This window comes from Fukomys damarensis, unplaced genomic scaffold, assembly GCF_012274545.1.
Source record: "Fukomys damarensis isolate Sample0158 unplaced genomic scaffold, DMR_v1.0_HiC HiC_scaffold_19, whole genome shotgun sequence".
NCBI lineage: Eukaryota > Metazoa > Chordata > Mammalia > Rodentia > Bathyergidae > Fukomys > Fukomys damarensis.
The window spans coordinates 8,847,226-8,865,394 of record NW_022900931.1 but is presented as its reverse complement, the minus strand read 5'-3'; the positions used below and the strand labels follow the sequence as shown (position 1 = coordinate 8,865,394).

The window sequence follows — 18,169 nt, the reverse complement described above, 5'->3', positions numbered from 1 at the left end:
ACAGTTTTGGACTCATCAATGTTCCCTCCCAACACCTGAGGAGAGAACATTGCTCTTTAACTTGTACTGTTTTATTTGAATGCAACCCACTTCCTCCCTCTGAGCCAATGACTCATTTTCTCTTTTTAAAGAGAGTCTTAAAAATCTTCCATTTCTCTTCAGTTTAAAATTATTCTTTTTGTGAAGTACTTCATGTCCTGTGTATGAAAGACACCCCACAAGACAGAAAACAACCTTCAACACTCAAGGACTACACTAATATGTGAAACATACCAAGACTAAAACTTTTTTTGTGTAAAAAAATAAAATGTTGAGTTAAGTGGACACCATTTACTTTTCTCTATGGAGGCAAGGGTTCTTAGCTCTTGTTCCCTAGTGAATTTCCAGAATCCTGTTACATAGTAGGGTTTTGTTTTGTTTTTTGAGCCAGAGTCTCACTATGTGGCCCATGCTGGCCTTGAACTCATGGTCATTCTTGCCTCAGTCTCCTCAGTGCTGGGGTTACAGGTTTGTAATAAGTATTTGTTAAATTAAGAAATGATTGATATGATTGATTTTCTCCTCAATCTTTTTTTTTTTTTGTGCTGGGGACTGAGCCCAGGACTTGGCACACAGAGCATGCTAAGCATGAACCACTGAGCCACAGCCTCGATCCTACTCTCCTCAACCTTTTTAACATTTTAAATGCCATTTGTGTAGTTAACATTTTCACACTGGGATCTTTTATAATTAATTAGAAAATACTCATAAGAGGTACTGAAAAGTAAGAGATACATTAGACTGCAGAAGATACAGCTTGACTGGGAGGGCAAGTTTAGAAAATGCCTAAAGAGAGGCACATTCATTTCAGCAGGATTTATAGAATTTACACTAGTGTGTCAAATGTCTTCTAATACATATCTCTGTGACTCATTTAATCTGCCACTACATGATGAATTGCCTTGCTTTTAAAGTAATGTCTCTTTGTATTGCAACCTCAGAGCAATAATTGATTTAGGCAAGAATTTTCAATGGATACTGAAATAAATGGTGAAAGCTTATGCAGAACAAGGTATTCATAGTCAAAATATCACCCCACAAATTATTAATTTCCCAAAGGAATTTTTGTGTCTTCTACAATATCATGAATACCATCTTTTTTCATGAATATCATCTTAATCACATAACCATAGTTACCTTAATAAAGGGACAAACTGCCATCATGTGCCCCCTGACATGATATAAAGAGGAGACCATAATATCATTTATGTAATGTTTCTGTCAAAGATGTTTAAGATTTCAAATAATGAGGTGGGTTTTATGGCACATGCCTGTAATCTCAGCACTAGGGACACTGAGGCAAAAAGATCACCACAAGTTCAAGGCCAGCCTGGGCTACATATTGAGTTTAGGGCCAGCGTAAACTACATAGCAAACTCCTGTCCCAGAAAGAAAAAAGTTTCAAACAATGAGAGGAACACTGATTCCAAATTGAGGGACATTGTAAAACAGTTGGCTTGCTCTTTACCATGTCAGTGTCAGGTGGGGGATTTAGCTCAGTGGTTCCACCTCCTGCCTTGAAAGCACAAAGTCCCAAGTTTGATCCCCAGTACCAAAAAAAAAAAAAAAAAAAAAAGTCAGTGTCATAAAAGTCTAACAAAGGTTCAGGAGTCCTAATTAAACGAGATTAAAGAGATACAATAAGGGGGGCTGGGGATTTAGCTCACTGGTGTTGCTGCCTGCCTTGCAAGTGCAAAGACCAGAGTTCGATTCCCAGCACAAAGAAAAAAAAAAAAAAAAAGAGAGCGAGATACAATAATGATATGCAATGCATGCTCTTCAACTGCTCCTAAATCGAGAGCAAAATAAAAAAAATCCCAATGACTATAAAGGACCTTTTTGGAACAACCAGAGACACATGGATAGAAAGAACTGCAGATTAGAAAACACTAAATATTATGCCAATGTTAAACTCCCTGAATGTGACAATCATATTTTGGTTATGTAGAAGACTATTCTTGTTCTTAGAAGAGATACGCTGAATTAAGAGGTAAAAGTGTCATGGTAACTACAAATAATAGCAGTTACGGGGAAAAACACCTCCTAAACAACTCACATAAACAATAATATATATGTGATTGCATATGCACACACACGTGTGTGTGTATGGATAGATAAAAAGATTTTATAGATACACACAAGGGAAAATGTGATAAAATGTTAATTGAAAAATCTAAGTAAATGATATGTGTGTCCTAATCTTGCAGCTTTTCTCTGATTAAATTTTTTTCTAAGTAAAATGTTACTTAAAATGTTTTACAAAGCAGAGTTAGCTCAGGTTATTCTGATTGCTTATTCAGACCCACAAGGCTCATAATTTTGGATGGTGACAACTAAAGTCTCCTTGAACTTTGTTTTTACTACCCAATTTAGCTTTCCTTGCCTTTCTATTCCCTACCACCTTCAAATAGAGCCATCAGTAGTTCTGGTGTGTGTATACATATTGCAGCAAATTCTGAATATGCCTCATACAGACTGAAATTCTGTTTCTCTGAGCAGATTTCTCTCTAGTGCCTTTTAAAAGGCTATCACAGGAATAACCTGTAGAAAATCTGCTTTTTTGTTTTCAGGCTATTGCTTATGAGTTCAATAGAAACCGTGGTGTATCTACAATATAAATTTTTATTTCCCTGGGGCCTTTTTCTCATTGTTCTCCAATATCTTATGAGACTCAGAGCAAAGTATAGCCCACAGGACTGCTGAAAATGACTATACTATTGCTTTATTCTACAAAGAACTACAGAAAAATAGATTCTTGATAATAAATGGGTAATACTTACAATTATGAAGTAATATGCTCTGTGCAACAGTGATTTGTAATATATATGCGCCCCCAACAAGGCTGATTATTTTGAAATTATTTTATTCTACAGTCTAACCCTGTTGATAACCTCTGTGAAATAGAGATTAACCTATGTGAAAAGGCAACTATTGGGGCTTACGTCATAGTTGCTCCTGGATCAGCAGTCATTTGGTTGGTCACAAAAACAGCCACATTATATTCTATCAAGAAATAAAATTAAGAAATTAAGATATGGGCAAAAAAAATATAAAACATTCATTGTTTAGCTTTCAGAATTTAGGGATATTATAACATTTATTTTATAAAAAGGACCATATTCCTATTGTGTATTGATAACATAATTTACTTATTTAAAGTTATTATCATTATTATTTAGGACAGAATCTATTTTTATTTTTTAAAAAAGAGTTGTATTCCCATGCAGATAACTTTAAAAAACATTAACTTCTGACATTATTGTAAGCTTCTCTGAAACCCAAACAGTCACAGATGCTATTATGATAGTGTCATTTTATTTTAAAAATCTACCTTCTGAGATTTTTTGGAGCCTTGACAACATCTGGGCCAGTTTTTGTTGCCGTTCAGCCAACTCCCCACGGCCACTGAAATCCACTCGGAAAAGCGCCATTATTGAATCAATGATCTGCACAAGATTAGTGTAAAAAATAAATATGCATTTGGAAATGGAAGGAAGAAGTCCATTTAAATAGAAATCAATGGAATAACCTATTAAGTAGCTCTTCAATGAGTTGTATTTAAAAACCTGTACCAGCAGCTTGAAGATACCAGCTTCTTCATGGAACTTCGCTGCTACATAATCAAGTAGCTCCATCTGATGTTCACCTTGTGGGAAATGCAATGAGAAAATGTTATAAAAGCCAGCATAAGCAGAGGCTAAGATCATTCATGTCCTTGGTAGTCAGGGGAAAGGGAGTCCTTGAAAGGCTCTCTTAATTGTTCATGGCTTTACTATGTAAACGTGACTGCATATTCTGCCTTGTGCCAAGCGTGCAGAGCAAACATTTGCTATCCATAAAGAGTGCTCTGGGCAATGGAGGTGCAGCTCAGTGGCAAAGCACACAACTAGTGTGCACGAGGCCCTGGGTCTAAACCCCAGCACCACCCACACATACAGAAGAATGTTGCTCAGCATGTCAAAGACAAAAAATAATTTGACAGTATAGTATTTTAGCATCTCAGGATTTAACAAATGATAAAATTTGTGGACTAATTTAGAGAAAAGTAAAATAAAATGAAAAACAGTTGAAAGTATTGTATCAGAGTAAATCAGTGCTGCTGAAGCATCCACTTGCTTGGGGCTCTTACTAGTATATGCACGTGCATAGAGTACATTGTCCAGTACTGCATCGTGGTCCACGTTGAAGCGATCAGCAATGTCGCGAAGGCGATCTGGACGGCTGGATTGTGCCAAGATTAAGGATCCAATACATCAACTCCAAGAAAAGTTTAGACAACTAAAAAATGTAATACCTTAAGTACACAAAGTAACACTGAGGCAAAACTGTATCTGCAGAGGTGCTCTGAAAGATGACAGTAATTACTTAAAGTCTGTACCAGATTTTATTTTTTGTAAGTGCTTCATTTTACCTTAGGGTCATAGAAATGGTCAGAGAGTAATAAATTTAAAAATTAAATTATGAAATATTTAAACTAAGCTCAGAAGCCAGTTGATATGACCTGTACTACATTTTACAGAAGAGGACACTGACAATCATATTAGGCAAATGATTCAGGATTATGAAGTAAAGTAGTTAAAGAAAAAAGTAGAAGCTAAGGTTTGTGAATCTATCTTGTTCTCAGTTCTATAAAAACAGATCTAAGGCCAGGGATTTAGCTCAGTGTGTTGCTGCCTGTCTCGCATGCACAAGGTCTAGAGTTCAATCCCTGGCACACACACACACAAAAAAAAAAATCTAGTCTAGAAAGATAATATCACTGAATTATAATTCAAATCACTTCAAAATGAGTTCACGCTTCATACTTTTCATCTATTAAAAATGAAATGGGCCGGGGATTTGGCTCAGTGGTTCTGCCACCTGCCTTGCAAGTGCAAGGGCACAAGTTCAATAACTGGGACAAAAAAACAAAATAAAACAAAAAAGTTAAGAGCTGGACATGGTGGCACATGCCTGTAATCGCAGCACCTGGGAGGCTGAGACAGGACTGCCACAGTTTGAGGCTAACCTGGGCTACATAGCGAGTTCAAGGCCAGCCCAAACTACGCAGCAAGACCTTGTCTCACTGCGATCCTCCTGAGTCAGTCTCCCAAGTGCTGGGATCACGCACATGTGCCACCATGCCTGGATTATTCTTAGTTTTTTGTTTGTTTGTTTATTCTTAGGTTTTTGATGACCCTAACAGCATCCCCAAAGTGAAAAGATGAAATATAAATGTATATCTATGGTCCATTTCACTCTTGTTTACACTGTTTAACACTGACTATAAGTTATTGTAAAGCAAAGACCATTTCTAATTTTTTTTTCTCCAGTGCTAGAGATCAAACCCAGGGCCTTCCACCGGTTAGGCAAATCCTCTACCACTGAGCTACATCTCCACCCCTTATAATCATATTTGTGACACTTGCAACTTGTTCAGTAAGTGTTGAATTGAATGCCTTTAGGATTTTCCAGCCATGTATGCCTTAATACATTATGTATGTTTTTGTGTTTAGAGCTTCAGCGATAGCCACTAAAATTTTCTATTGAATATATACTCAATAAATGCTTTGCTGGATAAGTCAAAGAAAATAAGAATTAGAAGAAGTAATAAAATGTTTTCACCGTGTCAGTTTCTATAAAACCTAGATACTGTGTGAGCAGGAGTGTGGAAGTTGGATTTAACTGAAGGAAAGTTCAAATCTATACATATTTATTGCCGGGTGTGGTGATGCATGCTTATAATCCCAGCACTCGGGAGGCTGAGGCAGGAGGATCGCTGTGATTTCGAGACCAGCCTGGGCTACACAGTGAATTCCAGGTCAGTCTCAACTACATAGTGAGACCCTGTCTCAAAAAAACAAAAACAAAACAAAAATATTTATTAGCTGATTATCATGTGGTACTGATTACCATATTAACCAATTACCAATACAAAACACTGTGAAGGATATAAAGAGTAATAAGACTAGGGCCAGTGATTTAGCTCAGTGGTTCCACTGCCTGCCTTGCAAGCACAAGGACCCGAGTTTGATCCCCGGTACGAAACAAACAAGCAACAATGAATCAAGAGTAATAAGACTACTTCCTGGATAAACTTAAAATATAAAGTGATAAAATATAAATACATCAGAGATCTATAAAAGGTAGAAGTATATATGTGAGAGATATTGAAAGAATGAAAACATTTCACTGTGGCCCTTGTCACAGTTACTGCCCAGCACTTTGTTAACTCAGCTCCTAACTTTTTCTTTTTCTCTTTGTTGGTAAAATCCAAATTTCCCAAACAGTGGCTGTTAAACTGCAACAACAATTCCTCTCTCTGAGGATCATCATTTTTTTTTGTTTTGTTTTTTGTTTTTGGTACTGGGGATTGAACTCAGGATCTTGCACTTGAACGGCAGGTGCTGTGCCACTGAGCTAAATCCCCAGCTTTAACTAAGTCTTTCTGAAGGTGGCTTGACTCCATTCAAACCCCTCTTGCTAAAGCTCTATGTGTTCCAACCTCCTGCACAGTCACAAGCCTCATTCAGAGTCAGCCTACTCACACCTTGTAATTCCCAGTAAAGTCTTCTGCAAATAGTTCTTTGGTTTTCTTTTATATGAGTTTTGTTGTGGTTGTTTGTTTTTTTCAGTATTGGGGATCAAATCTAGGGGCTCTATACCAGAGCTCTAACCCCAGCCCATTTTTAAATTTTGGGAAAGGATTTTGCTACGTAGAGTAACTAAGTTGCCCAACGGAACTGGAATTCATGATTCTCCTATCTCAGCACATCTCAGTGGTGGGATTAGAGCCACTGAGCCTGACTTCTAGATATATATTTTAGAGAGTAAGTTCTATTATAGATCAAGAAGGACAATTTTTTCTGAATTGAGTAATAAAGAGAAAATTGGAGAGGGCTGGGGATTTAGCTCAGTGGTTCCTCTGCCTGCCTGCAAGCACAAGGTCCCAAGTTCAATGTTCAATCCCTGGAGAGAGAGAGAGAGAGAGAGAGAGAGAGTTTCTGATGAGATTAATATAACTCAGTCTAAACTAAGGATAGTAGTCTGCGTTTGCAAGGCAGATGGGTCTCGTCCAATCCCTTGGGGTCCAGAGTAGAACACAAAGGTGGAGGGAGGGCAAACCTGTTCCTGAGAGAGAGAGAGAGAGAGAGAGAGAGAGAGTGAGTTATGGGAGGAAAGGGAGAGAGGGAGAGAGGTGGGGGGGAGAGGGAGAGAAGGAGGGAGGGAGAGAGAGAATGAATTAGAGAGCTGGGCATGGTGGCACATGTCAGCACTTGGGAGGCTGAGGCAGGAGGATTGCTGTGAATTTGAGGTCAGCCTGGGCTACATAGTGAGTTCAGGGCCAGCCTGAACTAGAGAGAGAGAAAATTAGAAATGAGAGGATTAAATTATTTGTATAATTCAGAAAGCCTGCAAGAAGGGGATATCCAACAGAATAGAAACACCATGCAAATTTCTCTAGAACTAGCCAAATTACCACTCAAGAGTGGAGAGAAATAAAGAAACTCAGGGTCTTCATGCTGAGCTATGTCTCCAGGCTTTTAAAAAACATTTATTTGAGTCAGGGTCAGGCTGGTATTGAACTTGTGATTTTGTTGCCTCAACTTCTTGGAATGCTACATTGCAGGTGGATGCCACCAGGCCCATTCAATATGGGTTATTTTTCTAAAAGAAGTTCTTAAGTAGGTACTCCAGGAAAATAACAATACAGGAAAGAAGTTTTTTTTTTTTCTGGTACTGGGGATCGAACTTAGGTCCTTGAATTTACAAAGCAGGCACCAGAACCACTAAGCTAAATCCCCGGCCCAAGATTTTTTAATGTATAAAGAAAATGAAAATTAGTTTAAATAACTTCTGATATATGATGCTTTCAAATTTTAATGACTATACTTAGAGGCAATGAGAGTATTTTTAGAATATATTTATCTCTTTTCTGCTAGTAGTAACAACCGTGAGAAATAAGCCTAGAGGAGGTGGGACTTCATTGTGAACAGCTTTACAAACCTGTACAGGCGTTTCTTCTTTCATCCCATGGCCAATTCTACACAGCTTTACTCTCTTACTGTATGTTTGCAAAAAAACAAAAAACAAAAACCTTTCATCACCTTACCTACTGCAAATGTTCCCTTGAATACCTAATTTCTAATTTCAGTGATGTTTCTCAGTCTACACCTTCCAAAGTTCTCTCAGTGGAGCATCACCAACTATTCTTTTCTCCTTTAGCACAATGTGTATGTACATGAGGGATCTAAAAGGACACATCCAACTAAGCTGCTTATGATGGAAAATGCCTCTTCTTTGCTTCTTGTGTTTTTGTTTCCTGTAGTGCACATATTAACATTGTAAGAATTAAGATTATTTTTACCCCACCCCCGCCCAAAGAACTTTTCCTTTAGCTTGGCTTCCACAACCAGATTTCCTCCTACTTCTTTTATCTGTGTAGGTTCCTTTTTTTAAATATAGCACATCTCAAAGTTATGCTGTCAGTTCTTCTCTCGTCTCTTTTAAGCTCTTTTCTCCTTTGTTTAATTCATCCATATCTCTGCCCTTACCCCTTTCTCAAACTGAGTCCAACATTTCCACCTGTCATCTTTATATTCTCCTGAGTCTCACATTCAACAGATGAAAAGGAAACATTGCTTTTCTCTGAAGCATGATGTTCCCAATTCTATCATTAGCATCATTATTCTCCCAGTATCTAGGCAAAAACCTTGACCGTGGTTTCTCAAACCTCACAATCCTTTATCTACCAATATAGTCATTAAGTCCTATCAATATTCCTCTCTAATATTTCTTGTCCTTTTCTTTTTATTCTTGCTGCTTCCAACCTAGATCAAGTTCTCATTACTTGCCTATAATATTGCAAAAACGATTCACTAACACCCACTCTCCTGTCAGTGCCCTTCACATCTAAGACCTAAATCACTTGTCTAGCCTTGTACTCTGCAATACCTTGACTTCAATCAAACCACATTTTTTCCTGTGATCCAAACAGCCTCTGCCCTTTTCTTTCTGTGCTTTTGCTTCCTTCGTACTTTTCCTTTTATTTGAGACCACAAGTCTGAGTCAATAATCTTTCTATCTACAAAAGCAAAATCTGTGGAGAAGCCGGAAGACTAAAAATGAATAAGAGCCATGCATGCCTGAAATCCCAGCACTTGGGAGGCTGAGGCAGGAGGATCCTGCATCTGAGGCCACCCTTGGCTACACAATACATTCAAGCCAGCTTGAATTATAGAGCAAGACCTTGTCACAAACAAACAAACAAAACAAACCAAGAAGGTATCATTGCCTCTTGTGTATTTGTTTTGTTAGTTTTACACCAAACCCATGGGAAGTAAAATATTAAGTAAAAAGTGATTTAAGAATTTAACCAGTAATTATTTCCCCCCTTGCCTTTTCTCTATTATTGCTGTTTTATGGAGCTACCACAAAAATGATGTATTTCAAGCAAACTCTTTTGTAGCAACATTACTATATCACACTGGGTAGCAATTTGTTAAATATAAAGGTTACAACGTGTTTTCTGTGTCAATGAAGATAATCTTTCCTCCCGAGTAGCCACCTGCTCCTGGAAGTTGAGCTGTTACTAGGGAGCAATGAAAAAAATAAGTGTGAATGAACTGCGTAAAAAGGAATATGTAAATCAACATTGAATTTATGCTGCTTGCAACTCTTTAATACATTTAGAAAAACATAATGATCCTTTAATTTCTGAACAGCATGCTGTAATTTCATCTTATTAACCAGTGGTGAAATAGTAAGTATTCTGTCAAGATAGTAGTAATTCAACAAAGAAGTTCAGCATTTCCCTCAATGGGAGCTATTCATGGAAGTTAATTCTCCCCCACAAATGGGAGTAGAATTTAAATATTGCTACTTTTCTTTTTATAAGAAAAAAATCACAAATATAATTTATATTATATAACTCATTTAAGTTACCTTCAATTAATGTAGGTTATTTATTTATTTATTCCATTAAGTTTATTGGTACATTTAACGCAAACAACACAGTTACATTTATCATTGGGATCTTGTACCTTTACAAGATATATCTTGGTTCTTACTTTTCCCCATACCCAATGTAGGTTATTTAAATACATTTATTTTTTATGTTTTTATGTGCCAGTGGTTAGCATTGTACTTCAAACCAGATATCCACATTACTTCATTTTCCAAACTACCCTAGATTTAGCACACTCATTATTTCTTTTTATTTGTTTCAGATGAAACAAATTAGAGGTAAAGCTACTTCCCCAAGGTCACACAGCTAAAGGGAAAGAAGAGCGGAGTCAGGCATTTTGATTCCAGAATCCTCTTCTAAAATACTTTGCCAGCTTCTCGGCCTTTTGGCTAAGATCAAGTGTAAAATACTTTGCCATGTTCCTTCTACTTAAGCCAAACAAATGCAAAGTAGTGTCCTTGTGAAAAAGGAGCTATCTTTGCTTAGTTTGTTTTAGAAAAATTCGTTTTTAAGTCTCATTTAGGTTCCACCTTACTCCATGGAATATAAAGGATTCTAGGCCTCAATAGATGTGTCATTCTTGTTTAAAAAAAAAAAAAGAACAGATGGAATGGGAAAAACTGAGACAGTGGACACCTCTCCTGCCAACACACTCACACACCCACTTACCTTCTACTTGTTTTCATTCAGGTGTTCATCATGTAGCACATACAACAGCACCTCAAACATCACTCATTCAAAGACCAGCTCTCGAATCTGTGTGACCATGGACAGGTAATTTAACCTCTCTGAGCTTTGTGTTTCCTTCTAAATTTTCTGAGATTACATGAGATTATGTAAAATGTCAGGCACAGAGTACATAGATGTTGAGTGAAAGCTACGATCACTGTTATTATTATGCTGTTGCCATGTGTCCTTACCACACAGGGTATGGGAGAGCTGAGTTTTTCCTGTACGAAATTCTGTGAAATACAGAAAAAGTAATTTTAAAAATGCACATTTAAAAAATATTTTTATAAAAATAAAACATGACCTCAGAATGTTACTATTTCTTTTCCAACTGTCAAATCTCACCCCTAAAGTGCCTCTTGTAGATCTACAGATAGATTCTGTATATATCAATACCAGAAATAAAAAAATAAGGCAGTTTATAATAGATCTGTCTTTTAGATAAAAATTTAAGCAAGTTTCCCATAGAAACACTCACACAAATGAAAGTTAAGAGATTCTCACTGCAGGGAAGAAAGCCTGGGGCTCCACCACTGAAATGAGATCCTCAAGGGGGAGCTGAAGTAATCTCAAATTGGTCGCATTGCCTAGTTACCAGCAGAGGCAAATTATTTCTACAGGGAAACTTCTCTACCTAACAGTTAGGTCCACTGTACTGTCATAGATTAAAATTAAGCAATAAGCTCACAAATATTAAAAAATTAATGAAAAAAGTAAGTCCCTAGGACTGAGTCAACAGAAATAATGAAGCCCCACACTCCATATTCCAGATTTAGGAGTGTTGCTCAGTGCTGCAGCACTTGCCAGACTGTGTGAGGCCCTGGGTTTGATCCCCAATGCCACACACAAATAAAAAGGCAAAATCCAGATTTAATTCCCCAAGTCAACAGAAACAATGAAACATTTAGTTCCCCAAGGACTTAAAATACAAATTGTTAGATGTGGTGCATAATATAGTTGTACACACAAAAAAAGAAAAAAATGTGTAGGGGGGTGATGTAGCTCAGCAGTACAGCACCTGCCTGGCAAGTGCAAGACCCTGATTTTGATTCCTGGTACAAAAAAATAAAAATCAGTACATGTATTATTTAAAACACAGAGGATATAATCAGTAAAGAGAGAATCTCTCTCTGTATCTATGGAATTTGCAGTGCTTAGCCATAAGAACAACCTCTTTATTTAATTACCTTTTGGAAGAATAAGAAACCTTTATTTCTTTCTATAGTAAGATAAAAATGTCAGTATGACCCATCTATAGTTATTATTTATTTTCATTGCTTCCAGAATGATCTTGCATGACATAATTGAGATTTCATTATAACTTTCAAAATAGAAACTTATTTGTTCATTATTTAACTGTATGTGTGTATAAAATTTTATATAACAAAATATTAAGGTTCTACCTACCTCCAAAAGCTTCTGTGATTGCCATGCTTTCAATTCCACCTCCTAGCAACTTACTGGAAATAGAAAGAAAGCATTAGTAACAGGGATAGAAATAGAGATATCAAGAAACAAGAAAGAATTCATAAAATTAGTAACCTATCATCTATTTATCAATCTATCGCTATAATACGAACAGGAATTCTTAGCTGAACAATTGGCACGCACCATGTTCAGATCCAAGTTACCCTGTGTATGGGCAGGTGGATCAATAAAGCAATTAAGAAGCCCTGCTTTTTTGTTGTTTGTTTGTGTGTTTGTTTTGAGACAGGGTCTCACTATGTAGTTGAGATTGACCTAGAACTCACTATGTAGCTCAGGCTGGTCTCGAAAGCACAGCAATCCTCCTGTTTCAGCCTCCCGAGTGCTGGGATTACAGGTATGCGCCACCATGCCCGGCAAGAAGCCCTGCTCTTTTGACTTCTGGGTATCAACAGTGAAGGGGTTAGCAAGAACTTCTGTCCACTATTCCGAACTGAATTGGAATTAGAATATATGGTTTTAGGGTTTCTTGTTGTTTTGTAGTGCTGGAGTTTGAACCAGGGCCTTGCACATGCTGGGGAAGTGCTCTATCACTGAGCTATCCCCTCTGCCAAGTGGTCTTAGTCATTATTGGGTGTTTCAAATTGTGCAAGAATAACATTTCTAAGAGTTGACTGAAAATTTAAAAAAAATTTTTTTTTTGTACCAGGGATTGAACTTGGGTCCTTGCACTTGTGAGCTAAATCCCCAGCCCTTCGATTTTTAATATACTGAGAAATATGAAAGAGATGTTAGAAGAATCCAGTGATCATCACCATGTTTGGTTTATGTCATAAAAATAAAATTTTATGGATAACATCAGAACTGAGAATGTTCAAAGATGTTACAGTTAAGAGAATAACTGCTAGGTTTTGACAGCATACATTTAATTGTTAACCCAGTGTTTTAGTGCATTTAATGTTCTTGATATGAAAAGAACTGAATTTAAGTTATGATCTTTTATTCATTAAATGTAATAAATATTATGTTGTGTGCTAAAACCTACTAGGAGCACTTTAAAAACATCTATTAGCATGTCTTTTACAGATAGAATTATGATGATCCAGTGGATTTATATTTACATAGTTTAAGAGAGCCATTTAAATGTAAATTGAAGAAAAGTTGGAAGTCACCCACAATGAAGCCTGGAGACTACAAAGAAGAGAGAAAAGTCTTGATACTGACTTATTAAGTTGAATCTAAAAGACATGGGCTGAGAGATCAGCCCATTTAGAGGTCAGGCCTTGGAGACTCTAATAGGCCAAGCAACTATCAAAGAGAGCTTTACTTGTCCCTCCCCATCTTGAGAAAATTTACCCTTAAAGGCAATAGCTATGGGAAATATCAGATAAAACTCATGGCTGATACGTAATGTCAATAAGCTGGAAAAGGTAACCCCAAATTTTGCCTTAAGGGTATCCCAAATTACTTGGGATAATATAGTCTGCTTTGTAAAACTCAGGAAAATTAACAATTAGTTATAGAAAAAATGTTCTCAAATTTAGAGAGATTTAAAAATGGTGATACAAATCAAACCCAGATAATATCACAGTAAATTTGGCAATAATCTGTGCATATTTGGCATTTGAAATTGTTTAAAGTGTAAGAGTACTTAACCTCTTTATCATGACAAAACAACCACAGGATTATTAAATTATATATTTATATGAAATATATACAAAATGTATATATTCATATTTATTTCAAACCCAGGGGCATTTCTCAAGAATCTGGGATTAGAAGTGTGCAAGATTTGTCATTTTTATATTGATAACTAAGTTTATCAATAGTACCTGAACATTTGAGTGCCTACGTCTCACTATACTTTGAAGTTTATTAGATTTGCAGAAGATATTTAAATAACTGTAAAGATTTGCATGTTAATAATTAGACAAAAATGCCAGGTGTGGTAGTGCATGTCTGTAATTCCAGCATTTGGGAGGCTGAGGCAGGAGGATCAAGGCCAGTGTGGGCCACAGTTCAAGACCAGTCTGAACTACATAGGGAGATGTGTCTTTGAAAAGACAAACGAGGTCTTAAAGGAAATTATGAAAGCTTCCAATATCAAAATAGAGTCATTTATGTCAAACTCTTACATAATGGAGCCAGGGGAATCCATGAAAAAAAGCCTTCACACATACATGCTTGAAACAAGACTATCAAAAGATGATCCTACACATAAGCCAAAAAGTAATATGACCTACTGCAAGGAGTTCTCAAGATTGCAACATTCCAGATAAGGTGTTTGCACAAAGACACAAGCCTAGCAATGGCTGTCTCAGCCAATAAGTCAAGCCAACTCCTGAAAAAGACCCCTGTAATCTCTAGTTTCAACATAGACTTCTCATCTTCTTTATCTACAAATGATTTCCCTTTATCCCCAGCCCTCTGGATATGTCTGTGGTCATATCAAGTATACCCTGAAACGCAATTCTCTGTTATTCCAGAATAAATTCATTTATTCTGGAGGACCTGAAACACTGAGAGAAACTCAAGACAGTTTCTTTTTATGTCAAGAAATATAATACACACTAAATGTATAATTTAGAATGCTTAAGGGAATTTAGTTAAGTATATTATAAAATCACTCATATTTTGCTAGATTTATAAATGGACTTAAAAATCTAAGGAAAAACAAATAACATTTTAATGAATCAGTTATTAATTTTTAAAAACCTAGCTCCTTAGTAAAACTTTTGTGCCCAAAAGCAAATATCAAGTACATCCGAAATCTCGCAATGACAGTAATAAATTTTCTAGCCCAAAGCTGCTTAAGCTACCATAAGTTATCAAATGAGTATCAAATGTTGAAATCAAACATCTTGTTGACCAGCTTGATTTTGATCAATTTGCTTTGGGGTGGGATTTTCCATGGCAAAAAAAAATTTCTGTGATTTTAAAAGTTTTGGGACAATACTGGGTTCAATAGATTGTTTTTCCTTACTGCAGAACTTTACAGAACCTTACTAGGCCAATGTATAGTATGACTCTCCCAAAACATATACTATACTGTCCTTCCCAAACCTATTGTATTCAGTGTGTGTTTATTCATTTAGTCATTCAAAAAATATTTATTGAGTAAACACCATTTTATCTTTTTGGGATAAAGAAAGAACAAAAGAGATAGAAATCCCTTACCTATGGGAGCTTACATTCTAGTAGAAGATCCAAAAATAAACACAAATAAATAAAGGGCTGGATGTTTATCTTAGGGGTAGGGCAACTGCTGGCATGCACAAACCCTTGGGTTCGATCCACAGCAACACACACACATGCACGCACACATACACACACACACACACACAATGTACTGTGTCCAATGTTATTAAATCCTATGAATAAAGATAAGGTTGGAGTTTGAAGGTGGGGAGTTTACATTTTCAAATAAAGTGATCAGAGAAAGCCTCCTTAAGAAGTGGACATTTTAGCAAAGGCCCGTAAGAGATGACAAGACATGGAGCTATGCAAGGACAGAGTATTCCAGGCAGAAGGAACATCAACTGCAAAGGCCCTGATGCAGGACAGGAGTGTCTCTGACTGGGCAAAGAGGGCAGTGTGGCAGGTACATAGTAAGTGTGCACAGAATAAAAAAGTACGTTAGAGATTGGAGAAGACTGACTTTTGCTGTGAAAGTGACTTGGGGAGTCATGAGGGTGTTTTGAGCAGAGGAGTGTTATTTTCTAACTTATGTTTAAAAGGATCATATGGGCTCTTGTATAAAGCATAAACAGTAGCACCAGCTCTGGAGGAAAAGGTTAGTTAGAAGTTATAAAGAGGTTATAAAGAGTTATAAAGAGATTATCTAGAAGCTGTGTCTCTCCAGGAGAGATATAAATAGGTGGTGTTTAGAACCTGTGAGGAAGTAATAGTGGAGGTGGTAAGACATGACTGAATTGATATTCCCACTCTCTGCAGATGCATGCACATCCACCCAAGAATATATATTTCCAAATGTGGTAATAGACATCTGTAATCCCTGCAGTTGGGAGGCTGAAGCAGGGGGATGGTGAATTTGAGGATAGCCTGGTCTACATAGTAAGACTCTGCCAAAAAAAAATTTTAAAAAAAATATGTGTGTGTGTGTGTGTGTGTGTGTGTGTATAATATCTGTAAACTTATTATGGAAAATATCAAACATAAAAGTAGACAAAGAGTAAAACGAGCCATCGTACCTATCCTTTAGCTTAAACAATTATCCGCTATCAACATGGGATCAATCTTTTCTTATTAACCTCCAACCACTTCCCTTCCTTTTATTATTTTAAGTATATGATAACATATTTATTCCTAAATTTTCAGTATGTATCTCCAAAAGATAAGGACTCTCATTTTTAGTATAATCATATCACTTCTCTTCCACTCTTGCACCTAAAAATCAGTCATTCCTTAATATCAACTAGTAAATGCTTAATTTTTCAACTCTCTCATCTCCTGCATGAGCCTCCCAAGTGACTGCATCCACAGATATTAGTCACCATGCCAGATTTTTTAAAATAGTGTTTTTGAATCAAGATTCACATAAAATCTATTTAAGTGATATCTTTCTTTCTTTTCAGAATTGGGGGCTGGACCTAGGGCCTCATACATAATTGACATCTTTTAAATCTCTTTTAATCTATAGGTCTCTCTGACTTCATCTTTTATTTTTCCCCTCAGAATCCGCCATTATAATTTATTTCTTAAAAAACTGGGTGGTTTGCTCTGACTAAATGTAGTTTGAAGGTAGATCAGGTAGGATTTGTTAATGGATTAGAATAAAGGTGGGGTGGAGGAAATGTGCTAAGGATGACATCAGGGTTTTATGTCTGAAGATTTGGAAGAAGTTCTGACATGAGGGACCTCCAACAGAAGCAGACTTGGGGGAACGATCAGAAGTGTCATTTTGGACCTACGAAGTCTAACCAGCCCATTACAAATCCAAATGGAGGCACATTTGACTATGAAATTCTTTTTTTTTAACTTGATCTTGGTCAAAAGGACAAGAAACAATTGAAATCCTTTTTTCTTAGAGTATCATGTGAGGCCAAGGTTTTCAAGAATACTTTGAAAAAATACTACTTTTGTTCTAATATTTCTTGGCCATCATTCTAACTTAGAGACTAATTCTGCCTAGTAATGGAGAAAAATGCATTCTGCTCAATTTCCATGGTGAAGAGGATAGTATGTTTCAAGAATTATAAAGAGTAAGAAATAAAACATGTCCCTGCTGAAGACAAACCAATACTAGGTTATTTCTTCTAAAATATTCAGTCTAACAACTAATTTTTAAGTAAAGCCAAAAGGCAAATAAAAATTCCTTCATCACTGGAGAAAGAAAAGAAATGAAAAGTTAAACTGATTTTTAAAAATAGTTTGTAGAGCCAGGTGTGGTGGTGCATTCCTGTAATCCCATCACTTGGGAGCCTGAGGTAGGAGTACAGCTGTGAGTTCGAGGTTAGCCTGGGCTATGTAGTGAGCTCCAGGCCAGCCTGAGCCACATTAGCAAGACCCTGTCTCAGAAAAAAGTCTGTAGGTTAATACAGACTGATTCAGAAACCACACATATTTTGGGTTGGAATATCTTGGAAGAAATTTAATCCAGTTTCTGCAAGCAGTATGGAATCTATTTCAGTTTGCATTTTAGGGGGAAAAACACAAACTACTTCTAAAGAAGTGCTATTTCTACCAATTATAGTAGAAATAACAACTAGATAAAGGAAAATATGGCATTCCAAAATTGTACTGAGTGGTTATAAAAAAATGTGAGATACACACTCAAATTCCTGGCTCCCAGTGGTGATATGAAAAACCATCTTCCTCTTTTCACTATATTCAAATGCAGTCAAGAATCCTGGTTCCTACAGAAAGATAAAAGGACAGGTTAAAAAAGAGGATCCTATGATAATTGGAATTTCAAATGCGGCCAAAAACTATATTCTCCATTATCAAAGTCATCATTTAGCATAAGCTACAGTAAATACCTTTGTCTTTTTTTTTTTTTTTTTTTTTTTT

The 18,169-nt window shown here is 36.5% G+C and overlaps 1 protein-coding gene across 2 annotated transcripts in view; it reads right to left on the bottom strand.

The window, feature by feature from the left end:
• The window catches only part of Dmc1 (DNA meiotic recombinase 1), a 35,351-nt gene that overhangs the window by 11,539 nt on the left and 5,643 nt on the right, over positions 1–18,169 (bottom strand). For both annotated transcript variants that reach the window (XM_010612907.2, XM_010612913.2), the window contains exons 5-12: positions 17,933–18,015; positions 12,122–12,174; positions 10,906–10,947; positions 9,538–9,610; positions 4,169–4,260; positions 3,612–3,685; positions 3,371–3,485; positions 2,982–3,042 (exon numbers count right to left, since the gene is read on the bottom strand). In XM_010612907.2, coding sequence (XP_010611209.1) covers positions 2,982–3,042; positions 3,371–3,485; positions 3,612–3,685; positions 4,169–4,260; positions 9,538–9,610; positions 10,906–10,947; positions 12,122–12,174; positions 17,933–18,015 — 593 coding nt within the window. The remainder of the gene's footprint in view (positions 1–2,981; positions 3,043–3,370; positions 3,486–3,611; positions 3,686–4,168; positions 4,261–9,537; positions 9,611–10,905; positions 10,948–12,121; positions 12,175–17,932; positions 18,016–18,169) is intronic.